Source organism: Calonectris borealis, chromosome 8 (assembly GCF_964195595.1).
Source record: "Calonectris borealis chromosome 8, bCalBor7.hap1.2, whole genome shotgun sequence".
Taxonomy (NCBI): Eukaryota; Metazoa; Chordata; class Aves; order Procellariiformes; family Procellariidae; genus Calonectris; species Calonectris borealis.
Window position 1 is genome coordinate 20,298,930 of NC_134319.1, and position 17,438 is coordinate 20,316,367.

Here is a 17,438-nt window from a genome sequence, read left to right on the forward strand (position 1 = left end):
CAGTAACATCAGCATTTTTCCCGTGATATATTGTAGACAAGGGGGCTATATAAATGAAAGGCATAGTGACCGAAGTGGTGTTGGAAGGTGAGATGCTATACTTAACGGGAATTTTTCCTCCCCCGACACATAAGCCGTTCTCAGCCATGTGCATTTAGCAGAATTTGGGGGCCTGTGAGTCCATCGCGGTATACATGCACCGACCCTGGCAGCTCGCAGAGGCGGCGAGCAGGCTCCGAGGCTCGTGATGGCAGCTGCGGCACCGCGGTGGCCGGCCGCGGACTCATCCCGGCGGTGCCGCGCTGCCCGCACAGGCGGTCGCTTCTTTGCGCTGTTACAGCAGACGGCGAGTTTAAGGACGGTCCCGCATTATTTATGTAGTTCAGCGAACGCCGCTGCCGCGCGGCCGCTCGCCCAGCCCGCGCTTTGGGCGCCGCGCCGGCTGCGGCTGCCAGCCCGCCGCTTCAGAGCCCCGTGCCCGGGCGGCGCGGCCGCGCCCCAGACCCGGGGGCCGAGCCCCGCGGGGGTGAGGGGCAGGGACGGGGACAGCCGCTGTGGAGAGGGGGGCGGCGGCCGCCAGCGCGGGGCGGGAGGGGCCGGGGGAAGCCGCCTTCCCCTCAGAGGCGGCGAGCCGAGCCCGGCGGCAGGTGGCGGCGGCGGCGGCTCGGCCCCTTTAAGGCGACGCCTGCCGTAACCCGATCCCGCCGCCGCAGCCCGAGCCCCCGCCGCCACCGGCGGAGCATCCTGCGCCTGGGAAGGGCTGTCCCGGCCCCGCCGCCGCGGGGAGGCATGGCGGAGGCGGCGGCGCGGCCCCGGTAGCCCCATTCCCAGGTGCGGCGGGAGGGGAGGAAGGAAAGGAGGGAGAGAGGGAGGGGGCCGCGGGTCCGGCGGGGCGCTGAGGGGCCGGGGCTGGCGGGGCGGGGGCGGTGCAGCCCCTGCCCCCGCCCCCGCGGGGGTGCGCGGAGCGGCCCCTTCCCTCCCTCCCTCCCTCCGCGACGGGCCGCCCCCCCCGCGCGCGCCGCCCCCGGGGGCCGCGGGCCGCAGCGGGCGGCGCTGGCCGCTGACAGCGCAAAGTACAGCGGCAGTCCCCTGCTCCCGCCGCCCCGGCAGCGGGTGTGTGCGGCCGCTGCCTGCCTGCCTGCCAGCCGTCCGGGGCTGCCGCCGCCGGGCGGGCACGGTGGGAACGGCGGGCGCTTCGGCTGACGGGGAAAGCTAGGTAATGCCCGGCTCGGGGGGAGCGCCCAGCTCGTTAGCGCTGCGCTGCTCGGGAGTTAGCCTGTTGGGGTCCCTCCGCGCCCCTGCGGCTCGGGACCTCCTCCGAGTTTGGGGGGTTTTCCCCTCCCTGTTGGTTTCCGACTGCAAACTTCTTGCAGGGTTTGAGGAAATCGATGTTGTAGGTAAATGATACAGAAGCGCACAGCTCACCCTGTTTACCCTGTCTTTATAAAAAGCGTGCCTAATCTGCTAGTTGCTTTGGTGTTTTAAGAGCAGAAAGCAAAGTGGAGTTTGGGGTGTCAATAGCCTTACATAGAAAAGGGAATGGCTTAAGCTCTGAGTAGCTTGAATTTTGTTGTGTGTCTCCTTAATGCTGCTTACTGAGCTAAGTAAGATATCAAAGGCAGTACATCTAATCTAATTGGAGCAATAGAAAGTACCATTCAATACCAACAGCACAGCAAAACTCAAGCACTGCAGATGTTTTATTACTAGGCTTATGAAATGTGCAGTCAGTAGTCCCACGTTGCTCTTTGCAAATCAGCGTGGCAAGTTTTACAACGATTGGATTTGGCTTTCAGTTTTAAATAGATCAAGAGAGCATAGGGCTGAATGGGATGTCCTGGTATAACTAGCAGCTTTAGGGTGTAATCTTGTTTAGAAATTGATCCAACTCATCTTGAAATCCAGCCTTGAAGAAAGTAAGGGCTGCGGGCCTTACACCTTCCTCTGCACCTCCTTACTACATCTTGTGGCTATACAGTTGCCTTTCTCATTTGTGTGATGTGAAAAATTGATGTGGAAACAGTGAAATGAGGAGAACATAATGCTAAATGCCATTGGTGGTACAACGCTTGCTAACTCTTCTGCTCCTTTATCCTCTTTCAGTAAGTGCTGATGTGTTTCTATCAGAAGTTCATAATGGTTTCATATTGGGGGTGAATGAACGTTGAGTCTTAATATTGTTGGTTGTTTTCTTCTAAATTCCAAGTAGAAACAGAATTGTAGGAAAATGACAGCATGTTAATAGCAGATGAAAAGAGCGTATTTTCAGCTTTTACTGAGTATGATTGAAAAGCTGTGTTACTAGCTTTTCCAAAATTACTGGGGTCAATAGAGCAATTTGATACTGCGCTAGACATGTGTAAGCGATACCTTGCTGAAAATTGTTAGTTTCAAGTGTTTGCTGATACTTACTTTCCTAAAAACTACATTGAAAAGCTGCAAGAGTGAAGTTCTGATCATTTGTAATTATCGTCTAACTGAATGGTTAAGACAGTAATTTTGGGTAAGCCAGGAAAAGACCACTGCTAAAAAACTAATGGTGAAGAACCAACCTGGATATAGTACTTTTTTCTTCCTGAATTACAAAGTAGTTACACTAAACCTCCCTCACCACCCAGCCTTCCACCAGCTCAAAAACTGTATCGGCTGCCTAAATGGTAATCAATGACTATGCAGTTTGGATGATACAGTGTCTGCTCATATATAATCCACAAAGTTCTGTATCTTGGTCAGACTTTGCTGGACAGCTGTGAGAAGATACTGGGGCAGAAAAACACAGTGTAGTTGAAGCTGCCTTTGACTTACTAACTTTGGCCATTCAGGGCAAAGAAATCATATGTAATCAGAAGCTTGTTATGTTTCTTTTAAGTGATAAGCTTTGGTTCAACAACATTAATGATTTTTATTTTAAAGAAAAAGAAAATCTGGTAAACAACAGTTAATTTTCATGTTAAACAGGATATAGTTGAAAACAGACATATGAGAAAACGTTTGTAGATGAACTGTTCTTCTCTCTCACATGAAACACTGTGTTTACATCTGGTCCTTGAATTGAATTAAAATACAGCACTCTTCATTTGCCTAAGTAAAACATGAAATTATTCCTGGACTTGGTACTTAATGTACTTAAACAGCATCTTCATAAGCATATATGAAATCACCTTCTGAAATCAGTCTTGCAAAACTTTTACGAGTATCTGTGAGACCAACCACAGGGGCTGGGTGACTAGTTTCTTCTCTGCTACCATCATACCTTTCTCCTTCGCAGGCATCATGTTTCTGTACTTGCTTCTAAAACTTCTGAGAGATATAGGTACATAATACTTCTGAAAGTCAGATCATGCACTTTCCATGCAAGTACTTTTTCTTAAAACTAATTCCCTGTACAGGCTCCTTAGAAGAAAGATTAGCTCTTCAAATGCATTTCTTGCAAGGGATGGTTGGGAGGTTTTTTGTTTAATTCCATAATCACCTGTAATAAAATGTGACATGCTAAAATATTACTTATCTAATAAAATCTTCTGGTGCTAAGGAAACAAAACAAAACATGGATTTCTTTTGTCCAAGAGATTATGTCAGGGTCTTTGAAACTCGGAGATACTAGTATAGTCATTGCAGATGAATAAATTTGGTAGCATAATGAGAATTGCTATATTTTAGTCAAAAGGATGAAGTAGGTGTGATTTATGTCCAGTGGTTTTGCTATTTTTCTGAAGAGAATTGTCTTCAACATACATTTTGGCTTCCTTCATTTTAGGAATTAAACCAACAGATTTTTTTTCCTTATGTGGTCCAAGAGAGGACTTGCTTACTACAAATGAGATGATGTAATAACGAAGTTTTGGCCCCGGGAGTAGAATCTGCAATGGATACCGTACAGTGCTTATCAGTGGGTTTAAACTGGAAGATATAAAATTGAATTGATTGTATTATTCCTTCAAACAGAAAAGTTTTAGAAAATCAAGCTTAACACCCATTGTCTCTAGTATTTTAAACTGTGTAAAAAGTGCATAAAATTTGATTTGTATTTTGTATCTTCTTGGTCAGTGGAGGCAAGTGGAGAAGTATGTGGAGAACAGTGTAAAAAGTATGTGAGAGAATACTGAATATTCAGGATAGTATTTAAAATTGGAAGTTTTAATAGACTAACATGAAAAAGTATGCAAGACTAGTATGCTGCTGAACTAGAACAGATCATCAGATAAACAACTAGAATGAACCAGCATTTGTTGTAATGCACTGCAGCGTGTGTACATTAAAATTTTAGTTTGGAGTAAAAATGCACTTAGGAACTGAATCTTCTGATCACCCCCACTTACTGGTCTTTGCTTTGTGTTGCATAGCTGTCCCAGAGCATGCAGGCTGGATTCCTTTTGGGTTAAACTGAGCAGGAAGATAGGCCTGAAGAGCACATCAAGTACGATCTAACAACTGCGGAGTCCCTAGGACAGGATTAAAGCTGGTCTGAAGTAAACACTTGAAATCCATATGACATGGATGCAGGTTTCACTCAGCAAATCTGCTCTTATTTGTCCTGTATTCTGCTTATATAGCTATAGCTTTTACTGTGGGTACTAGTCAGAGAAAATTTTCAGATAATTCACTTTCTTTTTTCACTCTTCAATTCTGGGGAAAAAAAAAAAAGAAAGAGCAGGAGGAAAAAAAGTTCGAGATCATTGAACCTGCTACTCCTAAATCTTTGAAGACAAAAGTATTTTTTTCCTGATCTATGTGTAATACGTCTTTTGTTAAAGTTCTAAGTTTAAATGCAAACCGTGTTTCAATATACTCACCATTTACACCACCAAGTGAGAATGTTGTACTTAGTTTTTTTAAAAGTTATTATTTTAACTGGTGGACTTTTCTTTCTTTTTTTTTTTCCTCTGAAGTTCAAGTTTCTTTCCATCTGCAATGCAGATACAATTTCAAAAATCTAAGGCATTTCCCTCATTCTATAATGCATGTGAACTAAAGGTGGACATAAGTGTATTATATAATTGTATCAGTTTTTGCTGAGCATTAGGTTGTTGTAGTAACATCAAATTATGCTAGCCTCTAAGTCTTCATTTTATTTTTAGATATTTTCTTCAGTAAAACTAAAATAAGTGACAGCAGTTATTTAAATGGCTATTAAAATCATTATTTAAATATTTTAAATGAAGCCATTTGGCTGCTTTTCCCTTTTCTGTTCAACTTAATACAAATTGACTTTTTATGAGTTTGTAACCTTTGCCCGTCTTGGAATATAAAACACTTCACGACACCATCAAATCAGAGATGTATGTCAGAAGTTTGTGGCTTCTGGGAAAATATCATTCTGTCTTGTGAAATACTGGCAGCTCAGGAGAAATGACTGAAGCATTTAGAGACTGACATTTATGTTTGGAATTGTTTAGTTATTTATATAGACCTCATGAAATACCTAAACATCCAGCATCTGAAAAGTGCATTAGCTCTGATGATAGGAAGCTTTTCAATGTGCTCTGAAAGTGTGTGAAGTTTAGACTTTCATGTGAAGAAGAAAAAAGCTCAAATACGATAGCCTACGCACTATCACAAAGAGAAGCCCTCAACTGTGAACAAAGTGCAAGTTGAGAACTACTGTCTCTGTAAAGTATACAAACATAAAGCTGCAGTGAGGCTATTACTTCCCGAGGCTGACCTGAAAATCTCTCTACTACGCTTATCTGATTTCATTGTTGCTTTTAAAAATTCTGTCGGCAGCAGTCCATCTGGTAACAATGAGATGAGTTTTAACTTTGGAGCTCCTTGGGACAGGAGTGGAGGCTTTTGAGCTGGCGGTTGCAGTGGTCAGTGGTCCTCCCTGCCCTTTCTGCCTAGATAAAATACATGCAACTTTAGGCAACGAAAATGTATAGTATGCAAATGTTAAAAAAACCCAAAACCAAAATGCAACTTTTACATATACAAGTTTGGGGATACTTTTATACTATTAAGGCGTAAGTAGAAATGTTGAAGAGGATGAAACTGAATAATATTTCTGTTGTTAAGTTAGCTGTCAAAAACACGTTTTGTGGCTGCTTAAAATAGTTAAATGGAGAATGGACTGAAATTACCTTCTGCTTCTCTTCACAGGCTGAAGAACAATGGCTTCCTTCAGCAACCTGACTATTGGCATTGCTGTTGCCAGTTTTACTGTATTTCAGCTCCTGTTCCATGTTTTAAGTTCTTGGGTGTCAATACGAATAACACCTGGTTTTAACAATCTCAGCCAAAGAAGGAAGATCGAATGGAATTCAAGGTAGAGTGTTCAAAACAAACTACAGTTAATGACCTACCTGAAATTGTCAACATCTGAACCACCTATGTGTGTATATATAAAACTGCAGAAAACGTTATTAGTTAAACATCTGTAAAGATTAGAGGGATGGCTCTAGGCACCTGACAAATTCTGAATGTAAAATGCTGAGGCCCCTTCTTGAACACACAGCATTACAAACACTTGTACATTAAACGCTTTGTTAGACAGTGATGCCCAAGTCAAAGTCAGTAAAAAAACAAAAGCAGTGACTGGTGAGAAGTAATAAGCTGAAGTGGATTAATTTTAAATGGCTTCTCTGTGACGCTTCTAGTAGAGAGAAGAGGTACAAAATTCCCTTCCCCCAAACAAATATGTGAAAAATCAAAACTATTGCAATTTATTCCATGATCTAAATGCTAATGTATCTCTGCTCATGCTTTTGGGTGCAAAGCAAATTGCTCTCTGTCTTCCTGGTGCTACTACACTGCAACCTTTATATAAGTTATGGTTTTCCAAGAAATCAGATGAATCTTTGGTGTAGTATTGGACTGAGGCAGGGTTAGACAGGTACATCTGTGTGTTGGTGGGGAAGGAGACTGGAAGAAGAGGAGGGGGAAGCTATGACAGACATAGGGTACACATTCAGGAGGGAGTTGTGGAAACTCAGTATAAAAACCTTCCTCACTCCCTTTGGGTTTCTGCAGTTCCATCACTGGGGTGGATCCACCTGCATTGCACTTGTCTCCTCAGACAGAGTGCTGTTAGAAACTTGTTCAACCCCGTCAATCTTTCCTGGGCGCTTTCCTCTCTTTTAAGCCATAAAGGAAGTATACGGTAGTAATTGCAAATGGGATGATCACTGAGGATTTACTTGCAATATAATACTCTGAAAGGGTATATATAGCACACAAGCTTCTCTGGTTGAAATGAATTGATACAGTATAACTTTATGCTTGTGTAGCCTGTTACAACTTTAAAATATTTTTCAGGTGTTTCTCAAATTTGAAGCTCAAAAATGTGTACTGTATGGCTGTCACTTTAGTCAAAATACATTAGTCGTATTACCGTTCCTCCTCAGTGCTGTTTAAAGGCAATATCAGGTGGATACTTTTAAAGATGTTTCCATTGTTTTGGGCAGCATTAGCAACTCCAATAGTCTTGCCCTTCCATTTGGCAAACGTCCACCTGCAGTGTTCTTAAAGGCACTACCTTAATTTCAGTTCGATCTTTGAATAATTACCTGTAGAACAACTTTGCCAGAACAACTTTGTAGGATGCCAGTTCATGATATCCATGCAGCTTAGGTTTCTCTCTATGTTACAATCGACAATAGAGGCAGACAGGGAAACTAAACTAAACTGTTATCATGTTGGAGCTGAACTTTTGTCTCTAAGCCACGTCAAGTGACCCTTGAATTGCATAATAGGCTTTCTGAGAACTTACCCCATGCCTGGATAAGGGCTTTGCATAATAACATATGAATTGTTTCACACATCACAAGTATGCTGGAAATAAGCTGCTCTGTAATCTCTGGGCTACTTTGTAGTAAGGTGTTTAACTACGCAAGTTGATACAGCACCCCAGGCTGTGTCCTTTTTTACTTCTTTCCACATTTTTTTCTTGGGGTTGGTAGCAGGATGTCGATGTTAGCACACAGATGAGTTGTGGTCCAGGGCTACATTCAGTTCCGGAGTTAGAAGGCATGAAACACAAAGCATCGTTCATCACCAGCTTGTTGATGTTATACCTGAGGAGGGCATGAAGTGAAAGAAAGGCTAACTGTGCTTGTGTTTCTACAAAACATTGACTGTTAACTCTGCTGCCCAAACACAGTGTTTTGTCAAACTGCCTCATCACTCCAGTGTTTCACCAAAATGAAGAGACACCCCAAGGAGTATCTTATATGTTCAGAGAATGTAGATGGACATATACGTACTCTGCAGACAGCTGTGCAGGTAGAGAAAGTTACTATCTCCCAGTGAAATGAGTTGGGTTAACTTAACTGATTTAAAAGTAGATGTTTGTTATTTTGTCCTATATTGAGCTGGTGTAGAGAGTGCTCACACAAATGGTTCTGTTGGCAGTCCTGAAGGAAACTGGCACAGAAGGTGGTTATGCATTTTTATCAGCTCAGCTGGGTCTGGAAGAGGACATCTGTCTGAAATGAGCTGTAGCATTAAAAATATATATAGTTTGGAGGGTTTTGTAATCAAGCATTTGAGCTGCAGCTCTGGACTGTGTTTTCCATACTGTCAATTTATTCATTCTGACCTTCCAAGAATTAAGAACCAATAAAGTAATTGCTTCTGGAATCTTTAGTATGCAAATGCTCAAATTGAGTTAAAAACTAAACTTCGACACAGATGTAGTATAAGTCTTTAATTTGTTGTGCATAAATTCCTGTCACCTCTTCTACAATACGTTTGTAATGCTATTAAGCAGTTGTGAAAAAATATATATATTCAATAATAAAGGAACAAGTATGCAACTTATCAGTGCAACTTTTTTCATTGCAGTTTCTTGAGAAGTTAAAGGATGCAAGCTTTGACAGTAATTTCAAGGAAACATACTGAGCTTGATAGCTTGACCTAGATTCCATATTAAAATGGAGTGTTGTATTATTTCCCTTCTTCTGTCCCCTCTTCTATGGAGAAACTTCAAAGTCCAGAGTTAAGGGGGAAATCTGCTTTTTTTTCTTCTTTTTTTCTCCCCCTTCAAGTGCTGTGCTTGTGTATAGCTTGTATTCTAAACACTAAGGTTTGGGTAAACAGCCACTCCCGAGACAAATTGGAATTGTAAACTTATGAGCTATATTCTAGGACAAATTTTACTTCTTTCAGCATTATCCTCTCCTACAATTCAAAAATCCCAGGTATTTCTCAAACACTAATATTATATGCCATGCTTTGTTTTAAAAAGGAAGCAAAGTTCCTAGCTCTCTGGTAATTATGTATTGCAAGAGTAGGCATTTTAATTAAACCATTAGTTATCATTAAAATTCTGATAACTAAATTTTCTTTCTTTGTTTAAAAAAAAAAGGCAAAAAAAAAAAAAGCAGCCTGTGCTATAATGGTTAGTAAATGTTCTCATCCAGCTTTGTTACATTTGGCTATTTGTATTATATTAATCTCCATTCATTTTTTGGAACACTATTGAAAAAGCTGTTGAAAATAGCATGGTAACACTCTTTAAACAAGTTGTAAATAGAGACTTTTATGAAAAGTCACAGAATCTTCTAATGCCGATAGATGATAAAATAACTTCTGGAAATAGACTAGGGATTATAACCTACTCTTTCTTTGCAAAATCTTCCGTGGGAAGTAAGATGTTTCCTTGCATGGTAGAGTTTAGACCCCTGAGAGTGACTTATGCACGTTTAAAATACGAATAACTTCCAAATACATGTATTCAGTATGTACAAAGACAAGACTAATAACTAATAGCATCTATACATTTGTGTGCATATTGTTAATGCTGTGAATATGGTGCAAAGATGTTTCTGATCACATGGCATCTACCTTAGAGTTCTCTTCTTTCGAATACTATCCATGATTCAGTAGATCTATTTTGGCACACAATTTTTTTTCTTCCTAGTCACAGTTAAAAAGTGGGAAAGCAGATGGCAGCTACACAGCATTAGATGCAGTTTCTAGTAGTGTTAAACCCATGGCTAGAGGAACAAGGTTACACATTTTGGACCTGTGCCCATTGCATTGTTCTACCTTCCACGAATACGTGTGGACTCAAAAGAGCAGGAATGGCCCAGCCTGTGTGCTGGCAGAAACCCTGTCGGGGCCTCTGTAAATAGGTAATTCTCTTTAAGTGCTTGTTGACATGCAGAGTTTATCTACAGTGTGCATGTAGCCTGTGTACTTGAGACTGGTGTCTTTGGGAAGAAAAGTGTTTAGTGCCCAAGTATGGACAAGGCAACTCTGATTACTGTGAGTTTATATAGGACAAGAGGAGTATAAAATAAAGTAAAGCTGGGAGCTGCTAGTTCATATGGACCTGTAGCTGTTATACCTCAGATACTCAGCTACAACCATTTGTTACACAAGTTTTCTCTTTGAAAACCAGAATCTACTTCAAATGCACTAGAAATTATTTCTGAAACTTTCCTTTATAGGATTTTTCATTTAATGCCTCTCTTTCCAAAACCTGAACTTGGCAGATTTATTACGGGTCATCTATTAACTTGGTGCCTGAAAGGAGAAACCTGCTGCTGCAGGACTCGTGGGCCAATGTGAATATGAAATGCATATAGATTTTCCAGCAAGTGGGACAATACAGTAAGTATTTGTTAGAGAACTGGATGTCATGTTGTTTTTAAAGATTCATTAATATGTGGGATAATTGGAGGAAAATGTAGATCTCAGTTACTTTAAGACCCTACTTTCTATTTAACACCACCACCCACCTCCCCAATCTAATAGATTCCTTCTTTTTGACTGTTTTTCCCACCTGTCATTGTATAAGTGGTTGGATGCAGCGTAAAGAAGGAAAGATTGTCTTCCACAGAGGTATCTGGATGCAGTTGAGAATGTCTTTGGAAACATCCTACTTTAAGCTCAGTGTATAAAGTCATGAATGGCAGTACCTCCTTGTGACTGTGATCTCTTTTTCAGGACAGTGTCCTCATTCCACGCCTTGGTGGTTGGTGGGTTTTGCCTATATATTTTGTTGTATGATGACGCTGTTAATGCTGACCGTCTCTGGTAAGGCATGTTACGTATATGTTGTGGTTGCACAATAAAATAACATAATTGAGAAGGAAAAAATAATCCTGCAGTGTATTAATTACTTAGATAATTGTTTCATTTCCCATTAAAATATGCAGCTGTATACATATGCAATAGTGCAGACATTTTTATGTCTGTACTATTTGATAATTCCAAATTATTCTGTCAGTATTAATGTCTTAGTGCATTGTGTCTCTGTGAAGTGGAAAAGATAAAATACAAGCAATTGATTTGAAATAGCATATTAAATTACTAAAGCATAGAACCAAGAGTGTAACTGGAAGTCGGCATGACTGAAATTATGCTTCTTACTATAATCATTTTAATGTGAAATGACATGCTGTTGCAGGTCTGGAGGGTGGGGGGCAAGCAAAAAGAATCTGGGGGGGCTTCTTATATATATATATAAGGGCTGGAGAGGCTTTTATATATATATATATAATATATATATGTCTAAGTTGATAAATTAAGATGTTTATATTTCCGTGTCCCATAAAGCTTCTATCAATCTTTGTTTTAAAAAAAAAATGAAAGTTTCAAGTGCTGTCTTCACAAGCAATAGGAATATTTAAAAAATGGACTGATATTTTCTCTAGTTAACAAAATATTCTATATTAAGTCTATCTTTTCTTGATTTCCAGTTATATTGTTTTGTTTCACACTTTTTTGAGGGAGGAGGAACAAGATGCCTTTGTTTTAGTCAAGTTAATTGTAGATTGCTATTGGTGTTTTGACATTTCACTCATTATCCTCTGGAACTCTTTCCCTATAGAAGGAAGAGGCCATATTTTTCCTGAAGACTGACTAACTACTTTAAGTTTAATTTCGTATTTCTGTCATAGACTGTTGTTTTTAACCTTGTCAAAGGACCACACTGTGAGTCAGTTTAAACTTACATAAATTAAACATCTGATGCTTGTTCTGCTCTTTTGATATTGTAAATTAATGACAATGCAGTGTGGACTAGACAGAATTGAGTGCTTGAAGTGCTCTGCCACTGCCTTTAATAAATGTAACACTAATTCGTAACACAAATTTAGGCAACATTGGCCTCTTCTGAATGTAGTGATATATGATTAAATTCTTGGCTGGTTTGGATTTTTTTATTGCATTCTGGTATCTTTAGAGAGACCAAATACAGTCTGAATATCTTATGAGAGCTGTTAACCATGTTAAAAAGCAGCATGTTATTATAACTCTCTCAGTGTGTGTTGTGGTAAGCTTTATCAGATAGAAGCTTTTATCCTGGTTTGTTTGAGTAGACCTTGTTCTAAACAGTACAAATAAGTAATGAATGGCAGAAATAAAAGCCTCTTGGCGATGATAAATAAATTGAGTCTTCACACTTACTAAATTTTCGTGGTATAATTCCAGGAAAAATTCCAATTAAGCAGAAATCGAACCTCTGTTTTGTTCTTAGTAAGTTTGAGAAAAGTTATGTTAGGTATTTTTGTATACTGCATTGAAAAATTAATACTACTTATGGAGCCTTAGCATCCTAGATTATGTAAAAACATTAAATCTTAAAAGACAAAATCCATCTGCCTTTGGGGAATTTTTTTCTGTATTTCTACTATTGCTTCTAAATAGTTCCTTAATAGTTTACAATGATTGCTATCAGCGGTTTAATTTACATTTAGTAGAGTAAGGAAAACTTTATATATATATTTAAGAACCTAGTGGAAGTATATCTAATCTGTGTGTTTTGAATCAAAGCTTCAGGTTCATTTCATGGCAGTATTTCTGTAAATTGTTTCTCAGTCAAAATTATCTTGGTGGTTTCAGGAATTTGTCAATTAAAAGTGCACAGAACACACTCTAGATGTGGAAATCAGTATTTTTAGTTATTAAACTAGTAATTTTAAAATGTGTGAAGTATCACTTAATGTATTTAAGGCCGTTGCAATGATTTGAATTCACGTTCGTGCAAAGGAAGACCAAACATAATATTGCCCATTGCTTTACAAGTACTTGTATGCAGCCTGCGAGTAAAATACAACTTTGTGTTAGGCTTTCTTCTGCCAGTGAAGCCAGAATTGTGTTTTTTTTAACCAAGGTGGTTTCCTCAGAATTTGCAGATGTACATTTTCTTCTAAGGCTGACTTTTACATTACTCTTAAAAATGAGATGGCTAGCATTAGTCTATGCTATGGTTCCTGGTACGCAGTAATTAAAGCCTTAACTGACCACGTAGAGCTTTAACCATTTTTTTTTCCATTCTGTTTTATAGCTGTACATTAAGTTGCTTATCATTTTTACATTGATTCATAGCTGAATCCACATAGTCTTGATTTTAATCGAATAAGACTGAAGAGGAAAAAAACAAATTATACAGGAAACGCCAGATGGACTGTGGCAAGGCTGCTCAGTCTGGAAATCCTATGCCCTTTTGAAATGCAGGCATAAGCTGTGGCACTTGGTCAGTTGCTGATATGAAGGATGCATAAGCCTTTCTGTAGGCTTACAGAAACATTTGTGAATATAAGAAACATTTGTGAATCTCGTTTCAGTAGTTTGTAAATAAATGTCCAGGAATCCTTCATGCAGCTTTCTGGCGCTCTTCTAGCCCAGGTAGCCTGAAAACATTATACAGATGCTCCAATTTTAGACTACTGGGAAGGTTTTGATACAGACACTCTTTCCCTCTAGTTATTGCCACCATCTTTGTATAGTCATTGACTGTATGACAGTATCTAATCAGTTCTTTTCTGTGGAATTTAAACATTTCTATATCTATAATGGAAAATCACAAGTTCTGAGCCTCTGCGTATGTCAGCCTAACTTCTGGGTTCACGTGTAGCTTAAATGCATGGTAATGATGATACCCATATGTCTTGAAAGGGATCAGGACTCCTGCTAAGGGTTTGGGTTCAATGGAGAGAGGATGTGGTATTACTGTCAGGTAATGCCTGAAACTAGATACGATAGATCCTAACAAAGGATAATAAAGACTGGAGCATTGATAAATTACAAGGAAGCATCAGCGTTATGTACATACACCTTTTTTGATGGTCTAGGATTTCTCATAACACTTTGCCTTTTTTTCTATATGTAATACAGACTAGCTAACATAGACGATGTAGAAATTGTTTTTGAGGTGGTGAGAATAACATGGTAGAAAATGTGGAGGTGGTAGAGATCAGATAAGGAGAGGGAGAAGGTGTAAATAAGTGAATTAAGTTGTAGCTTCACAGAAGAGCAGGCTTTTTCATATGACTGTCCACTTTAAGTCATTACACTTTTTGAAGTCTGATGGTTGATTAGCATTTTATTTTTATCTACTATGATTCTGTATCTGCAAAGTATCTGCAAAGAAGTTTGAAGAAAGTTGGTCATGTGGACTTTCGTTTGTTGTATCTGCCTGTGTGTGTTCGTGTGTAATTCATTTGCCACACATACCTCCTTAGCAATCAGAAAAGAGATAGCTCTTCCCTTTTGCTTATTCAAGTCACTCCCTGTTTGTCACTCCTGGCTCATGCTTGCATCAAAACTAGCCTGCAAACATCAGGGCTCATAAGCTCCATTGCACTTCCTGTTCAAGGAGACAGATCAGGAAATCTAGAAGATTTTAGACTAAATTCTAAGTTTTCCATTAATTGAGATTCATTTGCGATTCTAACATGGACTCTTCTTGAAGGCAGCTGACAGATGGGCAGTGCAGCCATATATGTTGTTGAAGTGTTGGTTTAGAAAGTTCAGAGAAGGTTTTTTGCAAGGTGGCCATTTTCATGGACAGAACGAAGGGAAGCGAATCATTCCCTGTCTCATCCAGTTAAGTCATATTTACCAATGTCAAGGAACCAATTTCATATACTCAGTCCTTTGCATTTTCTCTCGAGAAGAATATGAAGGTTCTTGAACGCAGGCTCAATCTTGGTGATGATGTGCTGAAGTTTGGTTATGATGTTGCCGCAGCTGGGAGCTCTAATGGGAGGGCGGTAACTATTTAAAGAGTTTCTGCTAAAGTTGTGAGAACACATCTGTCCGTGCTCTGTGTCTAGCTGTGACTTTCAGAAGAGCTACACCTAGAGAAGGACTCAGCCCACAACCTACATAGCTCATGAAACCATGAAAGCCATGTTTTGAAGTTTTGAAGCCATGAAAAAATGTTCCTCTCTCAAGTTGTAGTTAAGAGAGCCTCTATGGCCAATCTTAAGAGACGGAGTGAGCTCCAGGGTCTCCTGGTAATGGTTTTCCTCACCTAACGGCAGAATTGTGAGTCCTTTTTGTTTTTGTGAGTCCTTCTATTTTCCTGTAAGCTACCCTCTCACTCAGGGAAGCAGTTAGTTCTAGACACTAAGAAAGCCTTAAAATTTAGTAAACGGATTGTAATAATACTGCTTCATTCCAATAGGATTAAAAAATAGTAAGTAATAGCATTTTACTGCTTTCTAGCTGAGGTAGACTTTGTATTGGAGGTGGCTGTAAGCACAGTTATGTTCCTTTTTTCTTGAAAGGTTTACAACAAAGATTGCTTTCACAGCTTGTCTTGAGCAGTCCACATTTTATAAATCTGTAGACCTGTCACTTGAAGCTCAATTCATACTTACACAAAACACCTAGATTAGATGTGCAACTTAAAAAAAAAGTATGATCTTTATGCTGACAAAAAGAGATTTGCTTACTAAACTCCTCAAAGTAGGAATGACAGAGGACAGTGGAGGAAAGAACAAATGTTACTTGCTGTAATGTGGATGCTTCCCTTTCTTAAGCTGTATTCACAAGTTGGGGTTTGGTGAACATCCTAGAGGAACTAAAGTCGTGTGTGTGCTACTAAGAGCTTTGCCTGCTGAATGTTTGGCATCGAGGGGGAAGGGACACAAGATATGAAACTACTTTGAAAAGCATTTCTCCTCAAAGGTTCCTTGGCTCCAAAGAACTGGAAAATAATTCCTTTCATGTCTCTTTCTACTCTGTTTATCCCTATAAGCATCCATCCTCTTATGAATATGAAAAGCACCAGCTGAGCAAGATATTTTTGTCATCCTTAAAAAAGTTCTAACACTGGCAGAAGAACAAAAATGGAGACACAGAGTGTCAGTTAAAGTGCTAAGAGACACTGCCTGGGCTGTTCTCTTTTATCCTCTGTTTCCAGAGAAACCAGCTCAGGGTACTTGCTGGGTTTCAGTTCTAGTCTCTAGCAAGGCTCTTGGGGCAGTCTCTACCCCAAGGCGGGGGTTAATCCTGGTTAAGGTAGATGTCGTTTATCTGGGTGGAAAAGGCATCCTTTTCATGACTAGGACCTTTCTTAACCAAATCTCGTAACATCTTACTGATGGGCCAAGAATAAGGTGACCTGATGGACGTTACGTGTTTCATATGTGTATGTCCTTTGCAAATTACCTTGTTATAAAGGCTGTAACCATGTGTTTTTGGTATGTTTACAGGGGTGACCCTTCAATTGTGAAACTGAATATTGCTATTACCACAGGCTACCTCATTTCTGGTAATTATGTAATGTGTATATAAGACACACAACCTGTATGTTTATATTGAGTCACTATGCCTATATATTTATAGTGAGGCACTATGCTGGAAATGTGATATGTGTATACAATACAGTTTCTACTGTGGCTTTTAAAATTGCTAATGGAATTGTGGGTTGTGGTGCAATCACAGGATCTTGCCAGCGGATGTGAAAGATGGAATGATATCTCCTCAAGCACTGAGGAAATGCCACTGTGTGGCTTTATGATGGTTTGATACACAACCACCAACTCCAGCTCAGTTTTGTCCTCTAGCCAACTGAGATGGTGTTAAAGCAGTGCCCTTCACTCCCTTCAAGGTGTCTATGATTCATAGCTCTTTTATTGTATATTTCTTCCTGTGACCTCAGAATGCTGGCAGAAGAATTTTAGTAACCCTCAATACAAGCTGAGGCAAATGATGCCGTAGGATCCTGCCTGCCCACCCTTTAGTCTCACTTTAAGCCAAAATTTAGTCATGTATAAAACATGGAAATTTTAAATTATTTTCTTGGTATGACATTTACCCCTACATATATTTTGTGTTCTTAATTATTCACTATCAACTAAAATTAGCATGGGAATTTTGCTACAAAATGCTTTGGAGCTTTTTTTTATGATGTGTGGGGATAATGCTGACTTACCAAAGCAAAAACTTGTTGTGGCTTGGACTATTTTCAGGGAAAACTTCTCGTGTTAGGATGGAGTCTCTGGTCAGAGACTGGGCCATGGACTTGATTATCTCTCAGACTAGATTTCTCACCCTAATGGAATTGATAATCTAGTGATCAGCACACCCAGTTGAACAGTGGGTTAATTTAAGTCTCTGTTTTTTCCATAAGAACAACTTCAGGTCCCATGTTTAAATTCATTGGTATCTATTTTTGAATAATTATGCATTAGACTTTCATTATAAATTAATGAATGCCTTTGAACAGAGACCTGAACCTGGCCATTCATTTTCTCTCACTT

At 39.8% G+C, this 17,438-nt stretch overlaps 1 protein-coding gene across 7 annotated transcripts in view; it reads left to right on the top strand.

Annotated features, from left to right (window-relative positions):
* Nucleotides 1-17,438, top strand: part of TLCD4 (TLC domain containing 4) — a 45,602-nt gene that overhangs the window by 14,847 nt on the left and 13,317 nt on the right. For 4 of the 7 annotated variants that reach the window (XM_075156341.1, XM_075156342.1, XM_075156344.1 and 1 more), the window contains 3 exons: nucleotides 6,097-6,262; nucleotides 10,888-10,977; nucleotides 16,389-16,447. In XM_075156341.1, the coding sequence (XP_075012442.1) occupies nucleotides 6,108-6,262; nucleotides 10,888-10,977; nucleotides 16,389-16,447 (304 nt within the window). In that variant the 5' untranslated portion in view covers nucleotides 6,097-6,107. Of the gene's footprint in view, nucleotides 1-1,020; nucleotides 1,217-6,096; nucleotides 6,263-10,365; nucleotides 10,552-10,887; nucleotides 10,978-16,388; nucleotides 16,448-17,438 lie in introns of those variants that run through there. The other 3 variants (XR_012674509.1, XM_075156346.1, XM_075156347.1) reach the window with 3 other exon arrangements.